Source organism: Macrotis lagotis, chromosome 7, assembly GCF_037893015.1.
Source record: "Macrotis lagotis isolate mMagLag1 chromosome 7, bilby.v1.9.chrom.fasta, whole genome shotgun sequence".
NCBI classification, from domain to species: domain Eukaryota; kingdom Metazoa; phylum Chordata; class Mammalia; order Peramelemorphia; family Peramelidae; genus Macrotis; species Macrotis lagotis.
In genome coordinates this window covers 4,938,624-4,966,504 of record NC_133664.1, presented here as the reverse complement: position 1 = coordinate 4,966,504, position 27,881 = coordinate 4,938,624, and the positions used below count along the sequence as shown (strand labels likewise).

Here is a 27,881-nt window from a genome sequence, read left to right as displayed (position 1 = left end):
ACCATCAAAGAAAGTCCCAGAACCCAATAAGCACTGCTAGCCCTAACCAGAGAAGTGACTGGGCAGGTTGAGAGTCCAGCACAAAGGATGCACTGAAGTTCACTTTTTAAAAACTATGAAATAATCTTAGTCTACCTTTGAATGGTTGTTCATCAGGCATATTCAACAATTTATAAGATTTTATAATCAAAATGGGTCACAACAAACAAAATTCTATATTCCAAATATCCAAAATCCTTTAGAATCTACTGTGTTCAACTACTTAAGCAATTACCAAGTTTGCCATTGCATTAGGATCTCCCAATGACAGGAGAGAGACAAGTAGCTCCCAGATCTCAAGGTTTTTTACAATTCTGGGGAAAAGAGTTTGAACTCAGATCACCTACATGGTAGTAAATAGTATTGTCTCTAGGCCATTGGCCCAATACTCAGCCTTTTTGGTTCTTTTACTAAAATATGCAGGAAATTTATTCCTTAAACACATTTCAATTAATGTAACACATAGAAGGTGGCAATTACCCTTCTTAGAAGTTAGTTTTCTATGAAAATCTTACCTATTATGTCTTGCATTGATTTATATACAGTCCTGAAGCTAATGAACTCTAATGAGGTCTTGTATAGAAAGAAACAGAGCCATGGCCTCTGCTTGGCTTGAGGGCTTGTGCAGGACAACACCAGCCAACCCAGAAAAGTGTAAAGCACCTGGCAAGGAGACCAGGGAGGGGGTTCGACCTTTCCTATTAAAAAAGTACATCAGTAACTCAAATGTCATCTAAAAGAAGGACGGTAAGGTTTCGATAATGAACAATCGAGGGAGGATGAAAAATTGTTTGAAATTTGTGCTCTCTGTGCACACAAAAAATACAACTGACTTGGCCAATACAAAATGAATTTGGACTAATAGGAAAAAAATAAACTTATAAAATCTAATATTCATCTGGGACACAACTTCAGTTTTTAAAATTTGCAAATGTATTTTGTTTCAATGTGATATTTTAAATGCTAAAAACATAGAAGGGTCTTAAATATTTTTAAACAATCCTCCTGATAATTTATAAATATTTTTCTTCAAGTCAAACTTAAGAACACTTTAAATTCAGTAACTATTTAGGGAAAGGAAATGAAAGTAATAAATTATCCACTGAATTTCCTTAGATTAAAAGAACTCTATTCTAACCTCTGTTAAGTATGCAAAAGTAACAATGAATAGATATTAATATAATAGTCTGGTGATAACCTATTTGTTCATATTCTAAAAACCTTATATTCAATTCATATAACATATAAAAGACTTATTTTAATATTCACTGAAGATTATGAAGATGAGAATTAAGAATGTATTTTGAAATTTTCCTTCCAAAAGAGGCATCTTTTAAATTTGAAAAAAGGCAAAACAAAAACATTCTTCTGAGACTGAAAGACTAAAATTTTTTTTAATCAAGTTACAATGATTCTAAAATATGAAAAGCTCAATTGGATCATGAAACATTCAAGGAATTTGAAGTTCCCCAACTACCCCCCTAAAATCTACCCATGGAACCTCTGTGGAAGGGCAGCCAAATCCCTCACCAATGCAATGCTTTCAGGCTAGAAGTTTCATGAATTTACTGGACAGTGAGAAGACAGATTTTAATGTAATTTCATGTAGAGATGTAAATCACAATGTGGAATTCGTGTTTACTTCCAGAACTAAATTTTCTGGAGAAGAAAAAAATGTAATTTTACTAGTTATCAGAATGGCAAAACATGTGACTGTGGCAAACCTGTTGCATTAAAACACTGTATACAGGGAGGAGAGGAGGGGCAAGGAGCCCCCTGTGCCCTGTCAATTGCCAATCTGAGCCCAGCATAACTGCATAAATGAAGCATCAACCATCCTCATTTTCTTTCCATCCCTCTCCTCATGCAGGCTCCTCTGTCCACATTTAAGAGTGGAGATGATCAGAAAAATTTAAACAATGATTAAGTACAAACTTGTAAAAGTCACTACTAATCTCAAGGAATCATTAATTTCTAAGATAGGTTATACATAACTTTTCTTTTTAGTGAAACATCAAAAGCTTCCAAAGTGATGTCAAGCACTGAATGTTTAAATGTTCTCATCATCTGGCACCCAGAAAGAAACCAAGGGGATGGACTGGCAAAGACCCAGGTGGTTTTGAGCTCAGAAGCTCCTGCTAGACTCTTCCTCACAGCATAGGTCCCATGTACTTTAGGGAGAGTATCATCAATGAGATCATGTAGCTAGTAGTGACCTCATAATTGATTATGAGGCGATTGTGTGGAGATTGTGAAGAGACAGCCTAGAGGAGAGGGAACTCACAATTTAAAGACTCAAACTATACATTTACCCATGATTAACAAACAAGTTCCACCTGAACATTTCCACCACGTGGGGTGGAGAGGGAAATGGGATTGGCTCAGGTTTTATGTTGGCCATCCTTCACTACTGGTGAAGCTCAGGGACCCTCTTCAAGAAGCATCATACTCTTTTATGAATTCAGAACTAGTTTTTTTCTTTTCCTTCCAACTTCAGAACCACCAAAACCAAGTGAAATGTATGTCTATGATTAAAAAGGAGAAAAAACCCAAGCAAACTTTGATTTTTCTTTGGGATATATATTAAGGAATTTTCCTAATTATGAATTTATTCACATTCATAGATACTGGTCTGGCTAAAAACCATCTTACTGATGTTTGTGTGTATACCACATTCCAAGTCGAGCTGTATATGTGTGTGAGAGAGTGGGGAGCCAGTGAGTTCAAAAGACAGAACACTATGAGCTTATCAAGATAAGCTTGCTCTGAGAATACACTCACACATGCATGAAAGCACAAGCAGTGACCAAGAACTTTTGCAAGCACTGCAAGCAGGATGGGTGGGCAATGGCTGAGGAAAGCCAGTGAAGAGTTTGTCGCTGGTGGGGAAGCAGGGCGGTTTCCCAAAGGAGATGGTGGCTGTAATGTGACGCAGGGCAGGGACGTGCAGGAAGGGGACAGGAGGAGGTGACAGGTGGCGAAGGCACAGAAGGGGCATGTCCGAGTCCAGAGGAAGACTTGGCAGGGCTTGGCTCAGGATGGAGGGGAGGATGGGGTCTGAAGAAAATTCAAGAAACTTCTGCTATGAACAGAAGTGGGAAGTGCAATTCAGAAGCATCAGGGTTTCAAGGTCACATTAGGAACTTTCATCAGGAGGCAGGCTAATGAAGTCATGAGGACAAGGAGTCAGAGAGAAGCACCACAGGCCAAGCCGAAAGGCTTGCCAGGGTCAGGAGGCAAGAGCAATGGGTATAAATGGGCGAGTTTCAGAAACAAGTGCGAGAACAGAGCTAAATATACCAGACACCAAAAGAGCTTAGACAGAGAAGGCCAAGCTACCAATAGCTGTAAGATATTTGGCCCAAGAATAAAGAAGAGATAGTACATTAAACAGCCAAATAAGAAAACGGAAAAGTCATTCATGCTCAGTCATCAAAACAATAAGGAAAACACCAAGTGCTAATAGGTGGAATGGAGTTTTCCATTGTCATTTTCCACTATGACCTGGCAAGATGTAAAGAAAATGGAGGTAAAAGAACTCGACACATGTCCCACTTGAAGCTGTTCAACAGGAGCTGACCCAATGGAGTGGTGGCAAAAGCATGGGACATGGCATCATGGGAGACCTTGCCTTCCTGGCAGCTCTGAGCCTACCACCATCTGGGACCCATATCCAGAGCTGCCAGGAAGATCAGAGAGGGCTGGAAGTAATGTGCTCTGTGAAATCCAAAGCGTCATCAAAATATTCGATTGTGACTCCCCAGGATAGGTCAGGCACCTAAGGGGGATTGTGAATTCTCTGACAAGGCAATGTCTGTATATGGTACTCCCAGAGTACCCTCCCAGGAAAATGCTCAGTGTAGACAATCAGTGACTACTTGTGGAATCAAAGGGCCTCACTTGGGAAGAAACCTGCCCAGCAAAAATGAAATGAGAACAACCCAAATAATCATAATATCTCTGTAAGAGTGTGTGTGTGTGTGTGTGTGGTGGGCGTTGGAGCAGAGCAAGACAAGAGTGATTTAGGTGGATTCAAATTCACAAACAGAAAAAAAAGCTGAAACATAAGCTGATTTGTAATTATTTTTAAAACACAAAAGACTGATTCCAATTGTTTAATTATATGTTAAGATTCCTTAATGCAGCCTTACCCCATGACAGTTTTTTGTTATACAACAGATCCCAAATGCCCTCGAGATGGAGAAGCAAGGATTTTTCTAAGGTCTTCCCATGATATGTGACTGAAGCACATACAAGAGTAGGGCTTGTTTTCTCTTTTCCACATTATCCACATTTCCCAGGCACCCAATGGCAGAGAAACAAAAAAGGCCTTGAATCTGTATCACGACCGACTTCATAATAGCTCCCTTAGTTCTTCACTGATAAGAACTGGACTTTATTTCTAATAAAACTCTAGTTCCATTATTTATAGGCCGGTTCAGTCAGTTTTGGATTGTATTGATGCCTGCAAATCACAGAAATATTGCAAAATCTCAACTAAAAATGGGAAGAGACACTGATAAATCTGATTATGTCTCCTAGGGACCACATATACCTTTAGATTATGAATTTTGCAAAAATTATTTCAGCTTAGAAACATGTCAAAGCGTCCATCAGCTTGACATAATATGATACAGGAAAAGCCAAAAACCGAATGTTTCACACCTCCAATTCAGGAAGGAAAGATGTGCTGGCCCAGCAGCCAGAAGACCTGGGTTCAAATCCTGCCTCAGCAGTCACTTCTCCCAAAATGACCTTGGACCTCTTGGTGAGGGGGCTGGCCTAGCCATACTGCACTGGTTCTTTCCGATCCCCATCAAGGACTTTTGGAGATACCATCATGTGACAACAAATGTCACCACCCCCAGTTTCCTGATGAGAATATTTTAAATGGAAGGATTGTGTCTTTACAATGATTTGTGATGAGACATTTGAATTTAAAAATGTTCAGAAATACAGGTCTCTATAATATTGCTCCTAGGTTAAAAGCTTGACTGTCCTAGAGCTGGAGCCTGTTTCACTACTAAACTTTTCATGTGGAAGTTTCTGGTAGAAACAAGCAATGAGCCCTTAAAGGCAGGAGGGGCCTGGACTCATAATACTAATTCCAATCCTTATTAGCTAAGACTGTGCAAAGTCACTGAATGTCTTGGAGACTCAGTTTCCTCCTCTGTGAAATGGGGATGAACAGTTCCTGCAGTCATTGCCACATAGAGTTGTTGGGAGGACATAAATAATATCTATGTAAAGCGTCTGGTAAATCCTAGAGCACTATGTTAAAGTCAGCTGTTATTATAAATACACCACCACAATAGAGGGAAAGTTTCAGCATGAGCACGCCTACATAGTTTTAACTGTACCCCTAAGACAGGAGTGTGAACTCATGGTCTGCCCGCGACAGGGACACAGGGGGTTTTGGCGAGCGAGTGCTGGGGGCTGCGGAGCCACATCCTTGCAGCACCTACTGGGGTGGCTGCAGCACATTTAGATACTCCGACTGGCCCACGTGGTAGGTGGTGTTTCTTCCACAGTCGACATACTGATATCGCTCTTGGGACGTCTGCTCAGAATGCCCAAAGTAGGAGGTTGTCACAGTCACTCTTTAAAAATGAAAACAAGGAGACAGAAAAAGGCAAGGACAGTTACCTGAAGGAGAGCAGCATACACCAGCCTGCTCAAAGTCAGCCTTGGGGCCCATGGCCAACAAGCTCTGATTTCCACCAAAGGTGCTCATCAAAAGGGGGTACATGTTGAACTAACACAATTTTTAACACAGCATGTTTTCTTGAATTTTTGGCAATTCTTCAAAAACCTGTTTTTAAAATATATTTGGTGACTATAAGTGAACTCAAGGTTCACTCCAACTTCAAAGACAGAAAGTATGGACAAAGCCAGAAATATTAAATAAGGTCCAATCTCCAATGCCAAAAGGATGCTAAGCCCTATTGGGACATTTTCTAACTTAAAAATGGGATGCCTTCTTCTCAATGTCCCAACTGCAGAATTACTGCATTGAGAGATGAGAGACACCTCAGTGGCTTTCAGTTGAGCCATTCTACAACATCCCCAACAAATGGTCATCTGGCCTCTGCTCAAAGGTTCCCAAGGAGGGGAACCATGACACTTTTGGACATCTCTAATTGTGTTTAGTTCTGGCCTCTAGGACCAACCAGAATCAATCTATTTCTCTTCCACACCTCTGCAATCCCTGATGGTCCCCCCATCTCTGTCCCAAGTATTCTCTTCTCTGTTGCTGCCCAGACTCAAGGCCTGTTGCCATCCTGGCTGTCATCAACCAGAGGGCTGTCACCCTCTCCAGCTTATCCATCCAGCTTATTCAGTATCTCCAACTGTGCTAGTCAGAACTGGCTATTTATTTTAAAACCAACTCTTTAGAACAGCTCCTCATAGAAACAAAGTTATAAATGGAAGATTCCAAGGTCCATGCAAAAAAAGCTTACTTAGTTACAACAAAGAGCAAATATTGAATATTTGCATTTCAAAAAACAAATACAAGAGCAAAAGGATCCTGCTGCTGCACTCCTTAAATGGAGGCATGCAGGTTCTGCTCTCTCCTCATCTGTCATCTTGCTACCTTGAAGGTTTTCTCAATGCCTCCCAGTCCAATTATCTGTATTGTGCCAGCTCCTTGCAATTCCATTTTGTGCTGTTTTAAGAATATGTGGACAAAGAACTCTATTTCTTGTCTGTACTCTTGTACTATGTTTCCAACAAAGAGCTCTAAGGTTATTAAAAAGAAAAGTTCATTATCGATCCAATTATTCTTACATTTAAATTTTGTCTGTGCTCTTAGTAAAAAAGAAAAGGATACAATGAATCCTGCTACCTAAATTGGGGGGGGGGGCTATTAATTTCTTTTTATTCATGCATCTTTGGCTAGACATTTACTATATTTTTTTCCTTTCCTCTTGTAAAGATAAGACAACTCAGCCACAGTAATCTGGATCTCACAACTGGCCTGGTCACATCCCATGTAATCTGATGTGTCATTATGGTCATCATCCATTCTTCTGATATTCTATTACTGTTTTCCTGAATTCCTCTTTACCCCAATATTGGTTCAGTAGAGCTTTTTTCACTTTCCACAGAATTCTGGAGAAAGATAAACTAATACCTCCATTTCCCTGCTCTAAGGAATTTCCTTGGAGCAACCTGCAAGGGGAAGCCCTATCAGTGAGAGCCCTGGTTTGGGGAACATTAAGGAGATGGGTGGCCCCTGAAGCATAAGGCATTATGTGCCCCAGAAGGGTTTGCACCAGCAACATCATTCCTGGCTTATGTGAGTCAAACAAAGCAAGTCCTATCATGCGGGAGAGGACCAAGTCCAAAAGGACATCCAGGACCACCCACCCTTTGGAAGAAGAGGGATCAGAAACTTGGACAGGTGGCCAGCTGCCCAACTGATTGACAGGTTGTGGAAACCAAACAATGAGTGAGGGACTGTGAAGACTTTGGAGCTCATCTCGTTCTCATCTAGGGGACAGTGGCCCCCAGTCTGGACAGAAAGCAAGCACACCCACTTACTGCATCATGACTACGATGTTGTGGACCTTGATGGTCTCCAGCTTGCAGAAATCACTGTGAAAGAGAACAGGGAGGAAGCGGTATCAATGAAAAGGACCAAGGATGGAAAAAGAGGAGAGCTGCTCCTGAATAAGTCCATGAGGAATCAGTCCTCTTTAGAGGAGCTGTCTCTGGAACAGCAATGGCGTCAAAATAGGGACTTTCTGATACTGAATTCCCTGCCCACTGGAGATGGTCTTAAGAGCTTCTGGAAGCACTGTGAGAGAGGAGCCCTGGGCCTTTGGGACTCCTAGAGGGCCCTCTCTCTGGGGGGACAAAATAACTTGGGCCTTTCCTGCTACCTTGTGCTACTTTAGAAAAATCAAGGTGGGCAGTTCACAAAAAGTTAATCCAAGTTTAAAACGCAACAGGTGAGAATTTTAAAATAACATTTTGTAGGCAAAAATACTGTCATGTAGGAATGAGATCAAGTGTTAGTTTTTAAAATATGTTCATGTTGTTTTACAAAAGAATTCAAACTTACAACATATAACTCATTTCATCTGCTATCGTGGTAGGAACAGTGTAATCAATCTGAAAGATAAAAAATAGATTATAATGATGATAACTTTCCAAAGGATAATTCCCCAAATTCCTAGAGCCATAACACCCCATCTCTTTATGTTCAATTTCATGATGCCCTTTCCCCTTCTTTCTAAAATATACTTCACATATATTTGTTAAAAATTAAGAATAAAGGACTTTTTCAAGAAACTTCAAACGAAGTCTTTTAAAGATAGTCTGACACACTCTATGTAGTAAAACATTAAGTTAGGAATCACTTATAAATCTATAAAAATTTCATTCTCACCATTACCTGTTTCATATCCAGTGGCCCAATATTGGTAATATTATTTAATCGTGCCTTTCCAATAACAGTTTTTGAAAACTGAACTTGGGCTGTAATGTTTGCAACTTCCACAGAATAATAGTTGTTGTTTGTTATATTTAGTGTATTCTGCAAAGAGAAAGAAGGAAAAATTTAACCTGTCTCAAATTGTTTGGTCTCTAAAACTCATTCACTGTCTTTGTGACATACCCTCTACTGTTGGAGGTGGGGAAGATCAGCCATGGGGGCTGCTATCTAAAAGCACATGATCTAGGAAAACAGAAGCCAGAATTCCAAGCAGTCCAAATAAGTCTGCTTGGGATGGCTCCGTTTTGTGTGAAGCAGCCTGACAAAGGATGTCCAACAATTCAGTCTGGCACCATACCTGGACAGGAATTCACACACAAGATCAGTGGGAGGCAGCGGGCAGCAGTCAACACAGAGCTCCTTTGTGGAGTTGCCTGACCCAGGGGAAAAGGCCAATCTCTTCCACTTAAACCCTGGATGACCTTGGGTAACTGGCCATCTCTCCAGGCTTTTGTCTCTCATCTTCAAAGGGGAGGATGGTCCTGGATGACCTCCAACAATCCTCCTTTCATCCATGTTCCAAACAACCAATCAAGGGACAATACTGAGACACAGCTCTGCCGTGCCACTCCATTTCATCCTGCCTTGGCTCCCTATTCCCTCTATAATCAATGGCAAGCTCAGCTAAAGCCCTTCATTCATATGCTGCGGGCAACCTCTCTGCTCAGACTGATCAATCGTTATTGTATGCATGGAATTACCAGAGGTTCTATTTTTACAGGGCAGACAGCAAGCATATACATATACGGACATACATAAATACACATATGTACATCTCTGCAGTTTTTCCATCAACATTTATTAAGCTCCTACTGTGTACCAGGCACTATCCTAAGCACAGAGGTGACTCAAAGTGGCAGAAGACAATCTTTGTGCTTAAGGAGCTCACAATCTAATGGGGAACCACAAGCAGATGGACATGTAAATACAAGTGATCTCTAAGATAAATAGAATCTCTGAGAGAAGGTACTAAAATGAGGGGGGGATGCCAGGGAGCCCAGCAGTCAGGAGAGCAAACGAGTGTCACAGGCCAGTAGTCAGGTGTAGGGTCACATTCGTGGAACAGCCCAGAAGTCAAGGTCACTGGACTGAAGAATAGGGTCAGGAGGAGGGGTTAGCAAGACTGCAAAGTGAGGATTTTGTATTTGGTCCTGGAGGCCATAGGAGCTTTTCTGATAGGGGATGGACCGGAGTGGCAGAGACCAGAGGCAGTTTGACCCCGTGGGAGCTAGGGGAATGATTCCAGTTTGAAAGAATGAAGGCCTGCCCCAGGGTGGGGAAAGTATGGGAGGAGAGAAGGGGTTTATTTGGGAGATTATGCCAAGGGGGCATCAATGGCCTTGGCAACAGCTTGGACATGGAGGGGAGGGGAAAGGGAGGGGGCACAGGTATTTCTCAATTTCTCCAATTATAAAATGGGAATAATCACAGCTGTCCCTCGCACAGTTGTTGTGAGAGATGCTATCTGTACAATGCTCAGGTCATTTTTACCTTCCTTCCCAAACAGACTGATGGAAAAGATGGAGGGGAAAAAACTCAGAAGGCAAACCTCCACTGGTGACAGCCAGAAAAGCGCTTCCAACATCATTTTTTTCTGAAAGTCCAGTGGGAATGCTTTCCAAGATGGCGGCAGGACGTATGAAAGAAGAAGGCTTTTCCCTCACCACGTCCAGCTCTTTCTAAATGACTCAAAGTTCAACCTGGCCACAGAACCCCAGAGCCCAGTTGGTCCAGCAGAGATGTAGTCTCCACTCCACCCAGCTTCCCTGGGGAAATTTCTCTCTAAGGAGTTAGACTTGGAGTGAAAAGTGTTCCCCAACAATGGCTTCTTTAAATTCTCTATTCTTAATAGCTCTACAGGATGGTGACTTGGTACAATCTATCAAGAAATATAACTGTCAGTATGCTGAGTGGTATCTCTGCTCCTTCTGCTCAGGGACTTCCCTGGCAACGACCCCACAAAGTGGTCTTTTGTTATGACTTATCATCCTAAATAAAGTGCAACTCCCCAGGCCAGGCAGGAGAATAGGCCCAGAAATGCACTTCTTGAGTTGTGTGTCTTGTACTACGAGTTGTTATCAATCCTATTTGGAGTTGGGAATCTGGGGCAGTCTGAGGGGAAGGGACTTATCCAGCCCCAGCTCCTATCCCTGATGTCACCAGCTGCCCGAACCCCAAACTGATGAGGTTTCTGGTAAAATACAGGCTCAACACAGACTCACAGAAAAAAGAATCAAAAGGAGTTAGACATACTGTGATGTTTAAGTAGACCACATGCTTTGTGTCATCATAACTGACATAGGCCGACTTCACCCCAATGTATTTCACGTCAATGGATCGAGGAAACAGGAAGAAAACTGCCAGCCCGGAAAGGAGGAGACACACAGAGACTGAGGCCATCACATAGAGCTTTCTGGAAATCACAGAGAAAAGAAAGTGCCCTTGAAAATAGGAACATGCCATTCCCTAAGTGTCCAAGGACTGAAATCTATTGTGCTTGCTTTCTAAACTTCTGGTTTTTTTTAAACCCAATCTGAATTCATTGGAACAAGGAAATTCCAATTGGAAACACCCTCTCTAGTGGAGATGGGATGATGCTGAGTTAAATAAGGGACAAAATAAAATGTTTAATGCTTAGAGATTACAGTTTTGTGACTGGTTTCTTTATAAGTGAGAAAGTGTATAGTTTTGTAAGAGTTAATAAAAAGAAAGCTAAAGTACAATTCACTAAAGTATTTAAGGAAAATTTAATTTTTCCCTAGTGAACAAATAATGATCTGCCTAGTGGTAAAATTTCAAATGTTTTCCATTGAAATTAGATAACCTTTTTGAGTATCTTAAACAAATCATAAATTTTAATACTATACATTGTGACCCTTAGGGAAGACAAGTGGTCCTGTCTTTCTAAGAGAAAAAAATTACACAGGATGCAAGTCTAGAATTTTCCCATTAAACACAGCATGTCACTCTGTTTAGCATTCAATGGAGGCTATCATTAAAGTTTTGCTTAATCTTTGCAAACTTATCAATCTATAAAAGTTTGCTTTTCTTTAGATTGGATTAGAAAAGCATATTTAATGAAATGTTATTACTTTCAGTTAGGGATCTCCAAACTTTTTTTTAATACATGCCCCTGTAAAGACACATGTGTGTGCGCATACGGCACACCCCTACCCACAAAACTTCACAGTAACTTAGCCATGAACACTGTTATTTCTTTAGGAATAAAGAAGCGTGGAGGAGACTCAAAGTGGCAGAAGACAGTCCTTGCGCTTAAGGAGCTCACAATCTAATGGGGGGACCACAAGCAGATGGACATGTAAATACAAGTGATCTCTAGGATAAATAGAACTCTCTGAGAAGGCACTACCAGAGAGGAGGGGGAGGAGAGAAAGACAGGAAGGCAGAGACTAGGTTGGGCCAATAAAGAGTAAAAGTCCGCAGCCTGGGTGAGTTTGTAGGGGCCTGGAATGGTGACAGAGTGGTCCAAGTCCTGCAAGTTCAGGGAGGAGATGGGACAAAGGCAGAGAGAACGCTGAGGGAATTCACTAATGGGGAAACCAGGGTCCTTGTGGAATTTTCATGTAGTAAGTGGAAAGCCCAGCAGGCAAGAGAAAACAGATGGAACTCTACACATAAAATGAGGATCTGGGCCTGAATTTGAATCCTCCTCCTTGTGTGGCCTTGGGCAAGCATCTGGGTCTCTAGAGCTCAGGGCACCCCAAGATCCTTCATCACCACAAGAGCTTTAGGGATGGTCAATCTGGGAGGGAGGGAGGGAGGGCATTGAGTCTGGAAGAGGTTTTAGGACTTCCTCTGAGGCAGAGTCTGAACTCCAATCCTCCACCTGCTGCAACACCTATTCCTGGAAGGGACTTTTCTTTCCTTCCAATTAATTTCCTAAAGAAATAACACAGTGTTCATGGCTAAGTTAGTGTGAAGTTTGGTGTGTAGGGGTGTGTGTGCAGAACACACACCTTAACGTTAACAGGTTTGGTCATTTGCAGGTTGGTCATCAGTAACTAAACAGGAATTTTTGGAGATTTGCAATGTATGAGGAAAATTGCAGATGATGTGTGTAGAAAGAAAACTTAAAAAACCCAAGTGGGCCACTAATGCATGAACTGTGTATAATTCCTCACTACCAGAAGTAAGCAAAGACAAGTGCATTAGACAGCTCCATTCCCTCAAGGTTTCAGGGCGCTGGAGATGCACTCTCTCTCTGGCAAGGCCCCCTTTAATCTCTCAACCATCCAAACCCAGTCACATGATTTTCTCCCACAGCGATCCTTGAATCTGGCCCTTCTTGTAGAAGGAAACCTGTGAAGTGTATGAGATATGAAGCTCTCTCACAGAGAAACCTCAACTTTTTTTTGAGGGTGCAGTGCATTGTTTGACTTGTTTTGCATGTTCAGAATTTCTAGGCTCTAGACTGGGGCTCTCTGAAGTTTTCTACAACCCAGTAACTCGAACTATCATCATCTTCTATGGCAATTTCAGCCAGAGTGGTTTTTGCTGCAAACACAGAAAGCATGCAAACATTTATTTTCTCTCATCACTACTCACGTTCTTCTTGGCCTTAGTCTCTGATCACTATATGGAATCAATGCCACAAGCTGATTCTCCTGGCCTATAAATATAAGAAACACTTTTAAAAATAAATTTAAATGGTTAAATAGAAACACAGTAAAACACCATTTCAACACTAATGTGGATGGACTGAAAAAAGAATTCTTTAGCAGGCTATTAGCCAATAAAGTTAGATCAAGCTACACATCATCATGATTAGACATGAACACAAGTGAGCAAAAGGTCAGATAAAGCTTCTAAAATGGGGGCTTACTCTAAACTACTGCAAAAAGTTAGAAGGAACCCACATTTGCCTAATCAGGAAGATAGTTTCCCAAGTTAATCAATGAAATACAAATTATTAGCACATTTTCTTCTAAAATACATCAAAAAACAACATGAAACTTGAAGCATTTTTCATAGATTTCCAAAAGACCTTCATAATACAATATTGAAGAAGGAATCTGTTATCAGAAATTAACCTTCTACACAGAAATCCTTTGGCCTCTTTAGTGTCATGGATCCCTGGGGCATTTTTGGGACTCATGGACTCTTTGTTCAAACAATATTTTAAATGCACAAAATAAAACAAGACAACAGAAGAAAACCATTAGAGATACTAAAATAGTTCTCAAAATCCATTTGTAATCAGCAATAGTACCTGGTGAAGAATGTCTTCTCTAGACTCTCTCCCTATCTCCTCCTCTTCCCCTTGGAATTCCCTTCCCTCAAACACCCTACCTCATTACAAGAATCTTCTCCATTTTGTGGCCAGCTCCACTGCTCCCTCCTCCCATAAAGACTCCTAAATCACCAAACACTCTGTACGATTCCACTTTTGAACCCATAAAATTAATTAAACTGATCACAGCCCTCTGAAAACTTCATTTTGCTTTTAAACTCTTATTAGTCATCTGTACTATACATTTTGACTTGATGCCATCTTGCTTCCCATCAATGAATTGTAGGCTCCCTGAAGCTTACTGCTTCCATCTGATTTTCTTCCCCTCCCATCCCTTCCTCATCTACCCTTTACTTTCCAAGGCTCAAAACAAGAGTCCTGCCTGACTCCTCCCTCACTCAATCTGTTGCCTAAAACTGTACACAGACCCTGGCCCACTGGAGGCCCCCACACACCCATACCCCTGCTTGGGGACCTATCCCAAGCTGTCGCCTGGATACATACCTCTGCCCGGTCTTTGGATGTCATGGACCCTCCTTGGGGACAGAGGGCAATAAACTGGACAGAGCACCCAGTTGCAGTCTAACAAGTAGGTCTTTATTGGTTACATTTGCAGCGAATATGGCTCCGCTGCTTGCTACATCTCGAATCTCCTACTTCTGCCTGTGTCCCTCTTACATCAGTCCCTAAGTTCTCCTACTGTGTGGGCAAGCCCGTTGCGGAGCCTATCCTGTTAAGGTGCAGCCTCGATACCACTCCTCACGATATCTCGCTTAGACTAAGTGGCAGAGTCCACACCCAGGTGTCTCACACTAACAGCCTACTCCACCCCCAGGACTTCAGGTGGGATTACACCCTTAACAATTCCCCCTCCTTGTATTAAACAGGAGGGTCATGAGGGGTATGATGTACAAAGGACATGGTATCTGCCTTGATGTTGATCAAGGCAGCCTTCAGTAGGGACACCAAAAGCCATAGCAAGCAGGGGCCAAAAATACAAAGAAGAAATAATATGACAAAAGGACCTAGTAAGCTGATTAACCATTGTAAGAATTGTAAATGCTTGAGATAATTAGCAATGTTAAAGGCAGCAGTCTGATGACTCGAAAAATTGGTCGAAATATTTCTCAGTTCCTGAATCAGTAAAGCCAATTGATGATTGTCTGACGAAGCATTATGAGGTAACAGTGCACCTTGTAATGCAGCCCGTATCTGAAGCCATGAACCAACAAAGGAGAAGTTGGTAAGATTCACCTGTAATGGAGTGACACATAATGGTTTATATCTGTAATGACAAGGAATTTGGGTTATCAACTCATGGTAAGCAAGCTCATCCCCAATGTGAATTACTACAGGGGCCAAAGTATCTATTTCCTTTTGAAATGTCCAGTTTATATGATTTTGGATGGTCCACATGGATGACTGCTAGACCAAAAAGTTTTGCAATGCAGATGCCAGATATCCTTGTTGTTGGTAAAGATCCTGAATTTGGAATTCTTCATAAACTGAGAAGGCAAAGTTCATGATACTGAAAGCAAGATTACCCACCTCATGCTTTTGCAATAGTAACGGGGGAAGATTCCCACTAAGTTCAACCCACAACTCGTCCATAGGATGCTGTGCCCATGGTTGTTTAGTTTTCACCAGTATAAGTTGATATTTTTGGTCTTTCAGGATAAATATCACATGACCATGATACCAAGGAGTCAAAGTGTCAGTGAGTGTGGCATTAGGACAAGAAATGCAGTAAGGTTGAAGGCCCGCATGTTGTTGATCATGTTTTTCAATAGATGCATTTTGGGGATGACAAAGGAGGGAAGCATAGCCAGAAGGTGCATGAGTCTCAGCTGCAAACTGATAACACAACTTATCATTACCTCCTTGAGTGTCATGGCAGGTTGAATTCAAATTGCCAAAAATAGCTTGCCATGTCACAAATGTAAAGTCCGAGCAGGATGTACTTTGATTACAGAGGAATATATGGAGGGAAGTATTTATTGGTGTAAACGGCAGACCCAATTGCCACAAATGTGCATGAGCAGTGCCCAGGGGAAAGGCAACTGGTGCAGGAACTACTATTTGTTTGTATTTTTTTCGTGGAGGATATATGATCCCAAAATTGCAGGTGCACAGAGGAATTATATATTGTAGGGACACATGTTGGAACCCCAGTAGAGCAAGCAAGCACCAGAACCCAGGTATCCCCATCTCCTTCGGGGCAGGCAGAGAAGGACACTGTACCATTATAAGAGGCAAACTGCGTGTATGTCTATGATGTATCTTGGGTGCAATTTAGGGAATGTGGGATGGATAATATAGTTATGTTTAGGCGGGTGGTATGATTCTTTAGGTCTGGTGTATGATGAAAAAAGGATGACAAAAGTTTACTTTCTAATTTGATACATGTCTTATCCAAGCTTGTATTGTTCAGGAGTGCGGTGTCTGTATAAAGGCATATCAGCGGATTGGAAGCACATACTGTAAAGTTGTACTTAGTTATGTCAGCTTCTTGTACGTTCTGCATGTCTTCGGTTCCCTTCCTGAAATAATGGTGTTCAGTTTCCTCTAACTTGTTGGCATTCCCTATTATCTTAAACGGAGGTGTTGTGTCATGCCATCCTAAAGCTTTAAGAGCTAGTGGGTCTACCACCAGCCCCCAGAACCATGCGCCTTGTTGATCTTCCTGCACTCTTTGCAACTCAGTAAGGTCGTACCATCTACTGTTGAGAGCTTGTGTCCTGGGTAGCAGATTCAGGGCAAGGAGGGCAAGAGCTAGGGCCTTCATTCTCTTTTCTTTCCTTGGGGGTCGCCGTCCTCTCCGTCCCCATCTTCTTCTCCTTATTTTTGTATTCTCCGAGGTCTCTGACCCATTTGGTTGGTGCCCAGAGTGGTTCTACCTTTTGGTTGGTGCCCAGACTAGTTCTTCCTTTTCCTCGCCATCCAGACCTGGATCTGGTTGAATACAAAGATACCCTTGTCCCCTTATAATTACTGAGCCCGGGCTATGCCACTGGCCATCTGGGCTCCTCCAAAGTATTCGGTTACCCATTGGGCGGGCAGCAGGATGGTTAGTTGCATGTGTATGGAGTGTGTTAAGTTCCTGCGAAATAGCGTAAAGCTGGGACGGGTACCATTATCTCTTAATTGAAGAAAATTCATGGTGTATATGGCCTGTGCTAATTGTGTATGTGTAAGGCGGCCACGACCGCTGACTCTCCCTTTTTGTTTAATGAGGAGGGTCTTGAGGGTATGGTTGGCATGTTCAACTATGGCCTGGCTGGTGGGATTGTATGGAATGCCAGTACTATGTAAAATGGAAAATTCCTGACAAAAAACAGCAAACGCCTTGGAAGAATATGCAGGGCCATTATCCATTTTTATGGCTGTAGGAACTCCACAAATGGAGAAACAGGATAAAAGATGTGCTATAACATGGCGAGCTGTCTCACCAGGTTGGAGTGACGCCATGACGAAATTGGAGAAAGTGTCTACGGAGACGTGAATAAGAGTCTTTCCATAGTGGGTAACATCCATCTGCCATAAAGCATTAGGACAGTCTCCATGGGGATTGATTCCACGATCAATAGGTAGGGGATGAAATGGAGCACAGCCAAGGCATCGTTTCACTATGTCCCTGGCTTGATCCTTAGTGATGCCATACAAGTGACGAAGAGAGCGAGCTGAGAGATGGTACTTATTATGTGCATGATGGGCTTCTGAGAGTAAAGGGCATAGCAATGTTTGATCCACCGTATCATTGCCACTGTAGATGGGACCAACAGTGGAAACATGGGAATGGACATGCAACACAAACACAGGACAGTGACAACAGAGGAGAAGATTTTGGAGGTCTGCCAACAGAGAAGCAATAGTACTAACAGGAGGATTCATAAAAGCAGTAGGGAGTTCTCAAAGCTCCACAGAACAATAGAGACTGTTGGTGATAAGATTAACAGGCACATTAGCAAGATAAGCAAGAGCATAAGTAATAGCAAGGAGTTCATTTTTCTGGGCTGAGGTATACTTAGTGGTAAAAACTCATACTTGTTTTTGTGGGACATAGAAGGCTGCCCGTTTGTTTTTTGGTGGCGTCCATGAACACATTTGGTCCGTTAACAGGATTAGAGGAGATGATTCGTGGTGGGGGATGTAATGGAAGGCTGTTCCATCCACGAAGTGTTGGGGGTAGGGGAAGATTAGCAACATCATATGAAGTGAGTAGGACAGCCCACCCGGGGATCGAGTCAGTAAAGTAACAAAAAGCATCCTCAGAAGCACTAATATTTAAGACAGGATATCTTTCAAACATACAAAGACAATGATCAGACAGGGCTAGGAATAATTTTGCCAGAATTGTAAATTTACAAGGAATGCTTCTTTTACTCTTCTGGAAATATTGCCATTCTATGACACCTTGCTTTTGGTACAGACAACCAATATGTGACCTTTGATTTAAAATGGTGGCAAATATGGGTTGCTCGGGATCAAATTGAACTATGGACCTATGACACCTGGAGAGGATCTGTGCCATTGCTTCTTTTGCTTGAGAGGTCCAATATTGGGGGGGAGGTTAATGTGGAACCTCCTTTCAAAATATCATAAAAAGGATACATCAGATCATCAGGAATAGGAACTGTAGAGTGTATCCATTGTATGGAGCCAATTAGTTTTTGGAAATCATTAAGTGTCCTACCCTTCTCTAAATTCACCTCTAGGGGTATTCTAGATGTCTGTCCTTCACTAAGGGTGTGACCAAAGTATTGATAAGGGCTGGTTTCTTGTATCTTATAAGGAGCTACTTGAAGCCCATATCTACTCAAGGAAAGGAGCATTTTGTTAACTCCTCTAGCTCCAAGGGGTGCTTAGTAGCCATTAGAATATTGTGCATATAATGGATTATGATAGCCTTGGGATATTTACTGTGCAGAGGCTGAATGATAGCTGCAACATATGCTTGGCACATTGTTGGGCTGTTGGCCATTCCCTGATACCTGGTTGACAGGCTTTGAAAATTTTGTGATGGTACCGTAAATGCAAATTTATCTCTATCCTCAGGGTGAAGGGGAATACTATAAAAACAATCTTTGATATCTATTATCTTTATGACAAAGTCCCTAGGTATAAAGGCAGGAGAAGGAAGACCAGTCTGTAATGGGCCCCTTGGGATCATTATTTTATTCACCACCTGTAAGTCAATAAGCATTCTCCAAGTGCCAGCTTTCTTTTTTATTACAAATACTGGAGAATGATAAGGGCTGGTGGTAGGTTCAATCCTGTGTTGTAGTAATAATTCCTTAACTATATCCTCTTAATGTGGTGAGCTTCTCTATAGAAAGGGGCCACTGTTCTACCCACACAGGGTTATCACTCCTTCAAGTAATCTTTGGGCAGCTCACCATATTTGCAGCCCCTAGGAGTTTGCTGTCAGATGTTCAGGGGTGGTAAGGTACAATTGTAACTGATGCAATAAATCCTTACCCCATAGGGCAGAGCCTAGTCCCACAATCTTTAAGGGACAGATAAAGACACTCTGCCCTTCATAGCTCCATCTCAAGTGGCGCTCTGCTTTTCTAGCGCCTTGGTGGCCTCCCACCCCTAGGACAGGGGTGGTAGATGACATGTGGTACTGAATCAATAACGGACACATCAGCTCCTGTGTCAATCATTCCTGATACTAATTTGCCTTCTATATCTATCAGTATAACAGGACATTGTAACCCGACTTCAGTACACCAATTCACTTGTGGGATGCTCTCAATCCATGGCAGAGATATCCCTCGGCCAATAGCTGTGTCAGGGGGAAGGGTTACTGGGTGGCAGTGTGGGTTGGTAAGGTACACGGCAGTGCCGCCAGGTGGCAGTAGTTTGGTGTGGACAAGTATATGGGAGTATCCTGTGGCACCCAGTAGTAATTGGGGGAATGTGGTCAGAACCACCTCTAAGGAGGCAGTACTCCAGGGGGTGATTGTTAAGGAATCCTCTTCCTTTCCCTGCTTGGCAACTGTTAGAATAGTTTCACCTAGATCCCTTCATTTTGTAGTTCCCTCTGATAGTGCTCCTGCAACCCTTTCAGTTCCGGGTCTGGCCCCATGAGCATCTCTGAAGCTACTGTGATAGGGTAGGCTCTGGTGTCAGGGGCCTCCCACGAGGAGGGCTCCCTTCCCTTTTCTCAGAGCCAATGTCTTCTTAAATCTACAGAACTTTGCCACATGTACAATTTTTCCACAGCAATATCAGGTGGGCTGTTTACTGACCCTTTCTTGACCTGCATGGCACTGTGCCTTAAAATGTCCTTCTTTTCTGCAACTGAAACAAGCGCCCTTTCATTGTTTGAGGCCTTCACTAATCCCCTTGGCAATCGCCATCGCCATGGCTTGATGTTCTCTATTTTTAGGGGGGGCCTCTAGGAGGTACTCAATTATGTCATTTAGCGAGGGATTGGCTCCCAGACCAGCCAAGAGTTGCTGGTACTCAGGGCGGAGACCCTCTTTCACCAACTGCGGAGTCATCAGTTTGGCACCAGTTGCGTGCCCTTAAATGCGCATGACTGTTTCTTTTACCCTGCTAATGAAATCTGTAGGGGCTTCATTGGCTCTTTGTTTGAGACCAATAAGTTTCTCCCTTTCTGCCCCTTGGGCTTCTCACTTCCCAAAGGCTCTGACATGGCCAAGTTGAATAGCTGCAAAAACCATGGGTTGTAAGTGTATTTGGTCTCTAGGTCTTTTCCCTCTTCCTGTTCTTGTAATCATCTCAAAAGCCTCATCGGGGTTGGTGATACCCCTCTCCTCTATGTACTGGTCTGCCTCAAGGGCATTAAAAGTGACAGCTTGTCCTGGGGTGAACACTGAACCCGCAACCTCGTGCCAATGGTAAGGGATCCATGGCCATGCAGCTTTGGCATTGGTTAATAAATGCCTCACATATGGTGAAGAGGGGCTGTACTTGGCAACAGCTTCCTTGAGCTCTTTCAAGACTTTAAAGGGAACTGGCTCATGACAGCGGTTGTCACCCTGGCCATCATCAAAAACAAGACAAAGAGTTGGAGTAACACCCCAATCTTCCCAATCTACAATCTCCCCATCTTCAGCAGCCGCTTTAAGACTGCATACTGTAAGACTTTCTGGAGCAGGGCCCCTGGAAGAGCCAAAAGTGAAACTGGCTCAGTGTTTCAGAGTCATGGCGGACAGAGAGGCAGAGACCTCTTCCTCATCGCTCTCTGCCTGTAGAAGTGGCATAAGCACTTCCTCCTTTCTCAGTTTCTGCTGTGCCACAACCCTGGGTCTAACTTCCTCCTTTCTTAATTTCTGCTGTGCCACAACCTTGATTCTGACTTCCTCCCTTCCCCTCCCTGCTCTTGCTCTACCCTCCTTGTGGGTACTTCCTCCTTCTTCTTCCCTGGCTCCATATTTAATGTGTTTCTTATAACTTTCTCTAAGTTATGCCCAAGGGTAAATCGGAGGAGGAGGTGGGAAATCATAAATCTCATCCTCAGAAGATTCTCCTAAGGATTCTCCCATTTGTGTTCCAATTGCTTCTCTCCCACAGGGACAAAGCCTCCTGTAGCATTGTTTTTATAAGAGAATAAAAGGAGAAGTCCTGGTCAGTTAAGATTACAGGACATGTCTCATCAAAAGAAGCCATCTGCCACCCAACCACCTCCTAATTTTCTTTCGTAATGTAATCCCTAAATGTTCTAACCATGGGGAGACCTCCCATACCTCATTTACAAATTCACAGCACTGCTTAAGTTGTGGCTTAAATTGATGCCGCTTGTCCAATTTATACAGCTGACAAGCTAGAACTGCCTTTTCTTCGGGTTTGATCAGGGGGAAACCGTGCCCCTGCCCCATTTCTATGTCTCAGATTATTCTGAGGCTGTCCAGCTCTTCCCCCCTAAAGGGAGGCCGGGCGGAGATTGCCTTGGTCCCTGTTCGGGCGCCAACTGCTCAGGGACCTATCCGGAGCCCTTGCCTTTATAAATACCTCTTCCTGATCTTTCAATGTCACGGACCCTCCTTGGGGACAGAGGGCAATAAATTGGACAAAGCACCTAGTTGCAGTCTAACAAGCAGGTCTTTATTGGTTACATCTGCAGCCAATATGGCTCCGCTGCTTGCTACATCTCGAATCTCCTACTTCTGCCTGTGTCCCTCTTACTCCCTAACTCCTCCTACTGCGTGAGTGAGCCCATTGCGGAGCCTATCCTGTTAAGGTGCAGCCTCGATACCACTCCTCACAATATTTCACTTAGACTACATGGCAGAGTCCATACCCAGGCGTCTCACACTAACAGCCCACTCCACCCCCAGGACTCCAGGTGGTATTACAACCTTAACATACCCCCCCACATACACACACCCCCAGACAGACACACACTTGGAGCATCTTCTTTGGAGGCCATTCTCTCCTCCCTGCCCTGACATAGGACCTGGCCTCTCATTCCTGCTTGGGGGATCCTGCCTCATCTGTCTTCCCAGCCCTCACCACCCCAAGCACAAGGTTGGACAGAGAAGTGCTCCTCATCTGATGCTGACAGACACACTCCCCCATTAGAGAGAGAGAGTCCTGGTGTCAGTTCTGTTTCTTGGTGGTTTGGGAGGAAAAGGTCCAGCCTCATTCTCAGTGAGTAACAAACATGTGGGTGAGTAATGGTCATATGCAAAGAAAGGGGGCGCCACGTGAGGGAGGCATGGAGTAATACAGCAGGAAAAGGGAGGCAAATTTCTGCCACTGGAGATGATGTCTACCCCTAGGTTGGCTCAGCAGATGCTCCCAATCCAAATATCTGTAACAAGGCTAATTAAAAGGCCGACCTTGGCACTGGCCTCCCCTCCTCCCACCAGGTGCCTCTTTTTTTTCCATCACCTGCTTCCCAGGAAATCTAGGGCTCTGCAGGAAGGAGGAGGGGGGGAGGAGGGGGAAGAGAAGGAGGCTGGGGGGAGGAAGGGAAGGGGAAGGGGAGGAGGGTGAGAAGGATGGCAGAAGAAATTGGGCAGACATTCCCCAGCACTTTCTAACTAGGTGGCCCAGACCATTTCTAAGGTGAAAGCAAATCTTTTTGAGAGGAGACCACTGAGGACTCTGTAGGCTGGGGGACAATCCTCTGTAGTCTTGGTTCTGAGTGAACACAGGTGATACCCCCGCAGTGGCTGAGAGAGAGCACTTGGCTAAGGAGAAGGCAAACAGCCTCTTCCTGGCAGACTACTCCCTGCTGTGTCCTTCCCAATCTCCTCTGTTTCTTGATAGGGTAAAAAAAGTGGGGATGCTGCAATGGGGATGTCCAGGTGAAGTGCAGGGCCCTTGGCCCCAAGAGAGTCAGACGGCTGGGCTGGACACATGCCCTGGATTTGAGAGCATGCTTAAAGAAGCTCAGTTTAAAGGTCTGACCCTCAGTCAGCCCAAGAGGATGAAAGTTTTCATGAAGGAAATAATGTTAATAAGGAAAAAAGGGGAAACTGCTTCAATGAGGCCCAGAGATTGGGAAAATGCAGGTCCCAGGCCCACCAATACACTGGTGGGGGCGGCGTGAAGTGTCAGTGAGCTACCTATTCAGGATGGGTCTCACCGGAGACGAGGAGTCCGTCCCAAGGAGTCCGAGGCAGCTGGTCCACTAATGGTCAAGCGATCCATTTTCAATCCCATGAAGGGGTCGGGGCATGAAGAGCTTGAAATGGCTGAGAGAGAGGAATTCACCTTTGTTCTAGAGATGAGGAGGGCGGAGAGGAAAGGACCTGCTTTGCCAAGAGATTCACAGCAGGAATTTTAAGAGCTGGGCACTAGGAGGTCACCTATATTCAGGGAATGGTCAAAGCCACTGGCCTGAAGGAGCACAATGGAACACACAGAACTCACGATAATTCTCTAGCCACAAGAGCCTGGTTTCTTTTAAGGGGATTACCATAGGGATCACAGTGTCAGGGACATTCTCCATTCCTCCACCCCCCACTTATAATCAGTCACCAAACATGTCATCTCCATCACGTCCACAGACACCCCCCACACACACACAGACATAGACACACACACCCCACTCTGATCTCACTCAGGCCGTCACTACCCAGACAGATTAGTCTCCTGGCCCCAGTTATCAGTCCACACTTCATATGAAGCAAAGACCTAGCTGTGCTCCCTCCCTCCCTCTGTCCCTCCTCTGTGAAGCCTGGCAGTTTCTTATGACACCTTCAGAATTGAGTCTAAATTCCCCAACAGTCCTCCCCCCCCATTACCTGCCTCCATCCTTGACTGAGCACCCCAGGGGCCTCCAGAACCCTCTTTGAGCACCCCAGGCCACCTCTGCCGTCATGAGTCTGCCACCCTCAGTTTTGGGGGGGGGAACCAGGGTTCAAGGCCACAACCAAGAGGTCTCACCCTCCTCCAGCAGTGACTGCCTCTGCTCTCCCTGTGTGTCTCTCCTTCCCAACCTGTCTTTCCCATGACATCCGCCTTCTCCAGGGAAGGCAAATGAGCCTCTTTGCTGGACCCTCTCCCACCTCCATGATTTTACACAAACTGTCCCCCCTTCCCCTCTCAGGAACCATTACCTGGCAAGTTCCTCTTTCCCCCCAGTAGAAGAGTTTCCTCTCCCTTTTAGTTTTGTGTGTACACTATGATTTCAAGTGGACTTTCCCTATGGCCACTGGAGCTGGCTATGACTCCCAGAAGCTTTCTGAAGATGGGTACTGGGTCTCAGTGAACCTTTGCTCACCCGGAGTGCTGCCCAGTCATTGAGGAGAACTCTGACAACGAAACTGAGACTTTCCTCTCTATCTGGTGTGAGGGCTCCCAGGGCTGGGGCCAACAACTTAGGCTTACTTAGAAGGGCATGTTTACATGGTCCATGTGGTGGGACAAGGAAAAGCCCCAAATGCTTACCCCGGGGAATCCTTCCTGTGCCCTGACAGGTTGGGCAGGTGACACTGTCTCTGCCAGTGAACTCCATGTAGGGAAATTGAGAAATGTCACCATTCCTGCCATCTTCATTGTTGCTCTCGGATTGGATTAAGCCATTTCGCACGCTATCAGATGACGTCATTCCGTCATAGTCCTTGTCTTGGCGGGAATGGAAAGGCAAGTGAGAGAACGATTTCCCCATGGCCGGCACCTGCCAAAAAGAAGCTCTGTCAAATGAAGAAAGAACCCTCCAAAGGCTCTGCTGTCGCTCTAACAAACCACTGCAATGTTGCCATTTGTTCTCTTAAGTTTTATTTATTTATGGCAGTGGGGTTAAGTGACTTGGCCAAGTTCACCCAGCTAGGCAATTATGAAGTGTCTGAGGCCTGATTGGAACTTGGGTCCTCCTGACTCCAGAGCTGATGCCCTATCCACTGTGTCTCCTAGCCGCCCCTCTTTTTAAAGATGTCCACCAATTGTCTCATACACAAATTTGGGCATGTTACAATATTGAGAATGAAACTCTGAATTTCTGAGGATTGCGCTTGTTTTGCTGCTTTCCACAAGGAGAGGCAGGGCCTCCCCAAAGGACACAAAGCCAGCCAGGCAATCGGAGCTGGGTGCTCTGGTCTGGCCTTCATTACAGCATGCTGACTGGCTTTCCGACCCTGGGCCCAAGGAGCCGCGGTGTCCCCAAACTGCATAGTGGGAGACGCAGCTTCCTTGCACTTCAGGCTCCCACCCGAGGCAGGCTCCCTCTGAGCCCCTTCTGCCAGTGAGGGTCTGGCTCTCTGAGGGGAGAGGAGGCCCTGGGATGCCTCCGGCCAGCTCTTGGCCCGTCATAAGCTACGCTGTCAATAACAGGATGGAAGTGATCCCATGGAACCGGAATAATGAAAGAGGCAAAAGAGAAAGGCTAGAGGCACCTGTTAACAGCAGGTAAAACAGTAACCATGGGTAATGTTTAATCAGCACCTGTCTGGCACCCTGGGAGTATGGGCCAATCTCACCTACTGGATCCTCACAACCACCCTGGGAGGGAGGAGTCCTTGTTGTCCTCATTTTACATTTGGGGAAACTGAGGCAAGAGGGGGGCTCCAATGTGCTCAAAGTCACCTGGTGTGTGTGTGTGGGGGGGGCCTTGCTGAGGTTTCACTTTGGGGCAAACAGTTGATTTTGATTTTCATTTTATCCCAATACAAGAGACACATGGTGGGGGGGTCATTGGATGGTCAAAGGAATGCTAGTTCCCTATTAAGAAGGAACATTCTGGGGTTTGGTGGACAAACAGGAGACCAGAAAGAGGTCAGTGAGAATCATCTCCCCCAGAAAAAGATGCTCTAAGGAACACAAGCTCGGACCCCGAGCATCCTGGAAAACCTCACAGATGCAAACCCAGAGAGAGGGGAGGGGGAGGATCTGAGCAGGGGTGATGGGGATGCTGGAACCTGGGCCCAGGGGGCAAAGACCTCAGTTTGAAGACTGGATCCTGACTAGGCTCTGGGAGGTCCTTCTCCCCAGGACCGACAGTTCAGGGGCCATATCTACAAAAGGTCTGGAAAATCGATTCAGGCCTCTCCTCAGTGGCCCTGCAAACAAGAGGGCGCTGCTCAACTGCCTCACCAGGGCAGACGGGGCTCCTCGAGGCAGAAGCCAGGAGCCATTCAAGGAGTCCAAAGGAGCAGGTGCCAGGCTCTGTCACGCTACCAGACCAAGCCATACCACGGGCCCCTGCCAGTGTGCCGGACCCTGCCATGCTGTGGGCCCCGTTACACTGCCAGGCTGTCAGACCATGCCATGCTGTGGGCCCTGCTGCTGTGGGTTGCGTGTGTGGGAGGGTGCTGGGGGCGTGGGCAGAGGAGCCCCTGCCAGAGAGTGAACCCCCAGGCAAGGAGAGGAAGGAACGGGGACTGGGGCAGGTCACTTGACAGGGTTGGCCTGACTTCACGCTGGGTCCGGACTGGACCTCTCCAGCCAGCACCTAGCGACACTGGGGGTCAAGAGCCCCCAAAGGGGGTCCCTGTGTGCCAGGGAACGTTCAGGTCCAAGGCTGTGCCCAGTCGGGGCGCCCCACGGGGGCCCTGCCGAGCCGCCGCTGCCAACCCACTGCCCGCCAAGGAGCCAGGCTGTCCCGAGCCCCCGCCCTCTGCCCCCGGCGGCCCGCCCAGCCTTCAGCCCATGCCCCCTCGCCCCCCGGGCACCCTGCCGCCCCCTGGGGGTCCCCACGGGACCTCGCTGCCCCCCACGGGGGCTCTGCCCGGCCCCTCCGGGCAGGTGGCCCCGCCAGGCCCCAGGCGCTCCCCCCGCCCCCGCAGCCCCCCAGTGCCCAGGGGCAGGGGCCCCGGGGCAATGCCCGGAGGCCACGACGCCCCCAGGCGGGGTGGGTGCAGGCTGGGGCTCTGGGTGCGAGTGTCGCCCCGACCCCCGCCCCATCCGCACCGTCCTCAGCAGAGCCCCCGAGGCTGCGCCCCCAGCGCAGTCCGGGGGGCGGGGCGCGGGCCATGGGGGGGCTCGGCCAGCCCGGGGCCCCTCGGCACCCCGCGGGGGCTCGGCAAGCCTCGGGGCCTGGCCCCTGGCGCCGTCCGCACCCCGAGGGTCCGGGGCCCCTGGCGCCGTCCGCACCCCGAGGGTCCGGGGCCCCTGGCGCCGTCCGCACCCCGAGGGTCCGGGGGCCCCTGGCGCCGTCCGCACCCCGAGGGTCCGGGGGCCCCTGGCCACACCCCGAGGGTCCGGGGCCCCTGGCGCCGTCCGCACCCCGAGGGTCCGGGGCCCCTGGCGCCGTCCGCACCCCGAGGGTCCGGAGGCCCTTGTCCGCACCCCGAGGGTCCGGGGCCCCTGGCGCTGTCCGCACCCCGAGGATCGGGGGCCCCTGGCCACACCCCGAGGGTCCGGGGGCCCTTGTCCGCACCCCGAGGGTCCGGGGCCCCTGGCGCCGTCCGCACCCCGAGGGTCCGGGGGTCCCTGGCGCCGTCCGCACCCCGAGGGTCCGGGGGCCCCTGGCACCGGGCCGCCCCGCCCCCCGCCTCCCCGCGGTGGGGGGCTCTGGGCACGGACGACGCTCCGGGCCCCCGCCGCCTCCCCGGGGTGCCCCTCACCTGGACGGGCCCCTTTGGGGACCCCGGGCCTGGTCCGGCTCCTGGCCCGCCGCCCGGCCCTGGGCTCCCGGCGTTCCCGACACTGCGCCTGCGCGGCCAGGGGCCC

General features: G+C 46.2%; 1 protein-coding gene across 1 annotated transcript; it reads right to left on the bottom strand.

The window, feature by feature from the left end:
* On the bottom strand, positions 1-27,881 carry TMEM106B (transmembrane protein 106B). Its single transcript, XM_074195395.1, has 8 exons — positions 27,776-27,881; positions 24,663-24,891; positions 13,106-13,169; positions 10,793-10,952; positions 8,441-8,581; positions 8,108-8,157; positions 7,585-7,638; positions 1-5,639 (listed from the first exon to the last, which is right to left on the bottom strand). The coding sequence occupies exons 2-8, from the start codon at positions 24,880-24,882 to the stop codon at positions 5,501-5,503; spliced, it is 828 nt and encodes a 275-aa protein (XP_074051496.1). The 5' UTR covers positions 24,883-24,891; positions 27,776-27,881; the 3' UTR covers positions 1-5,500.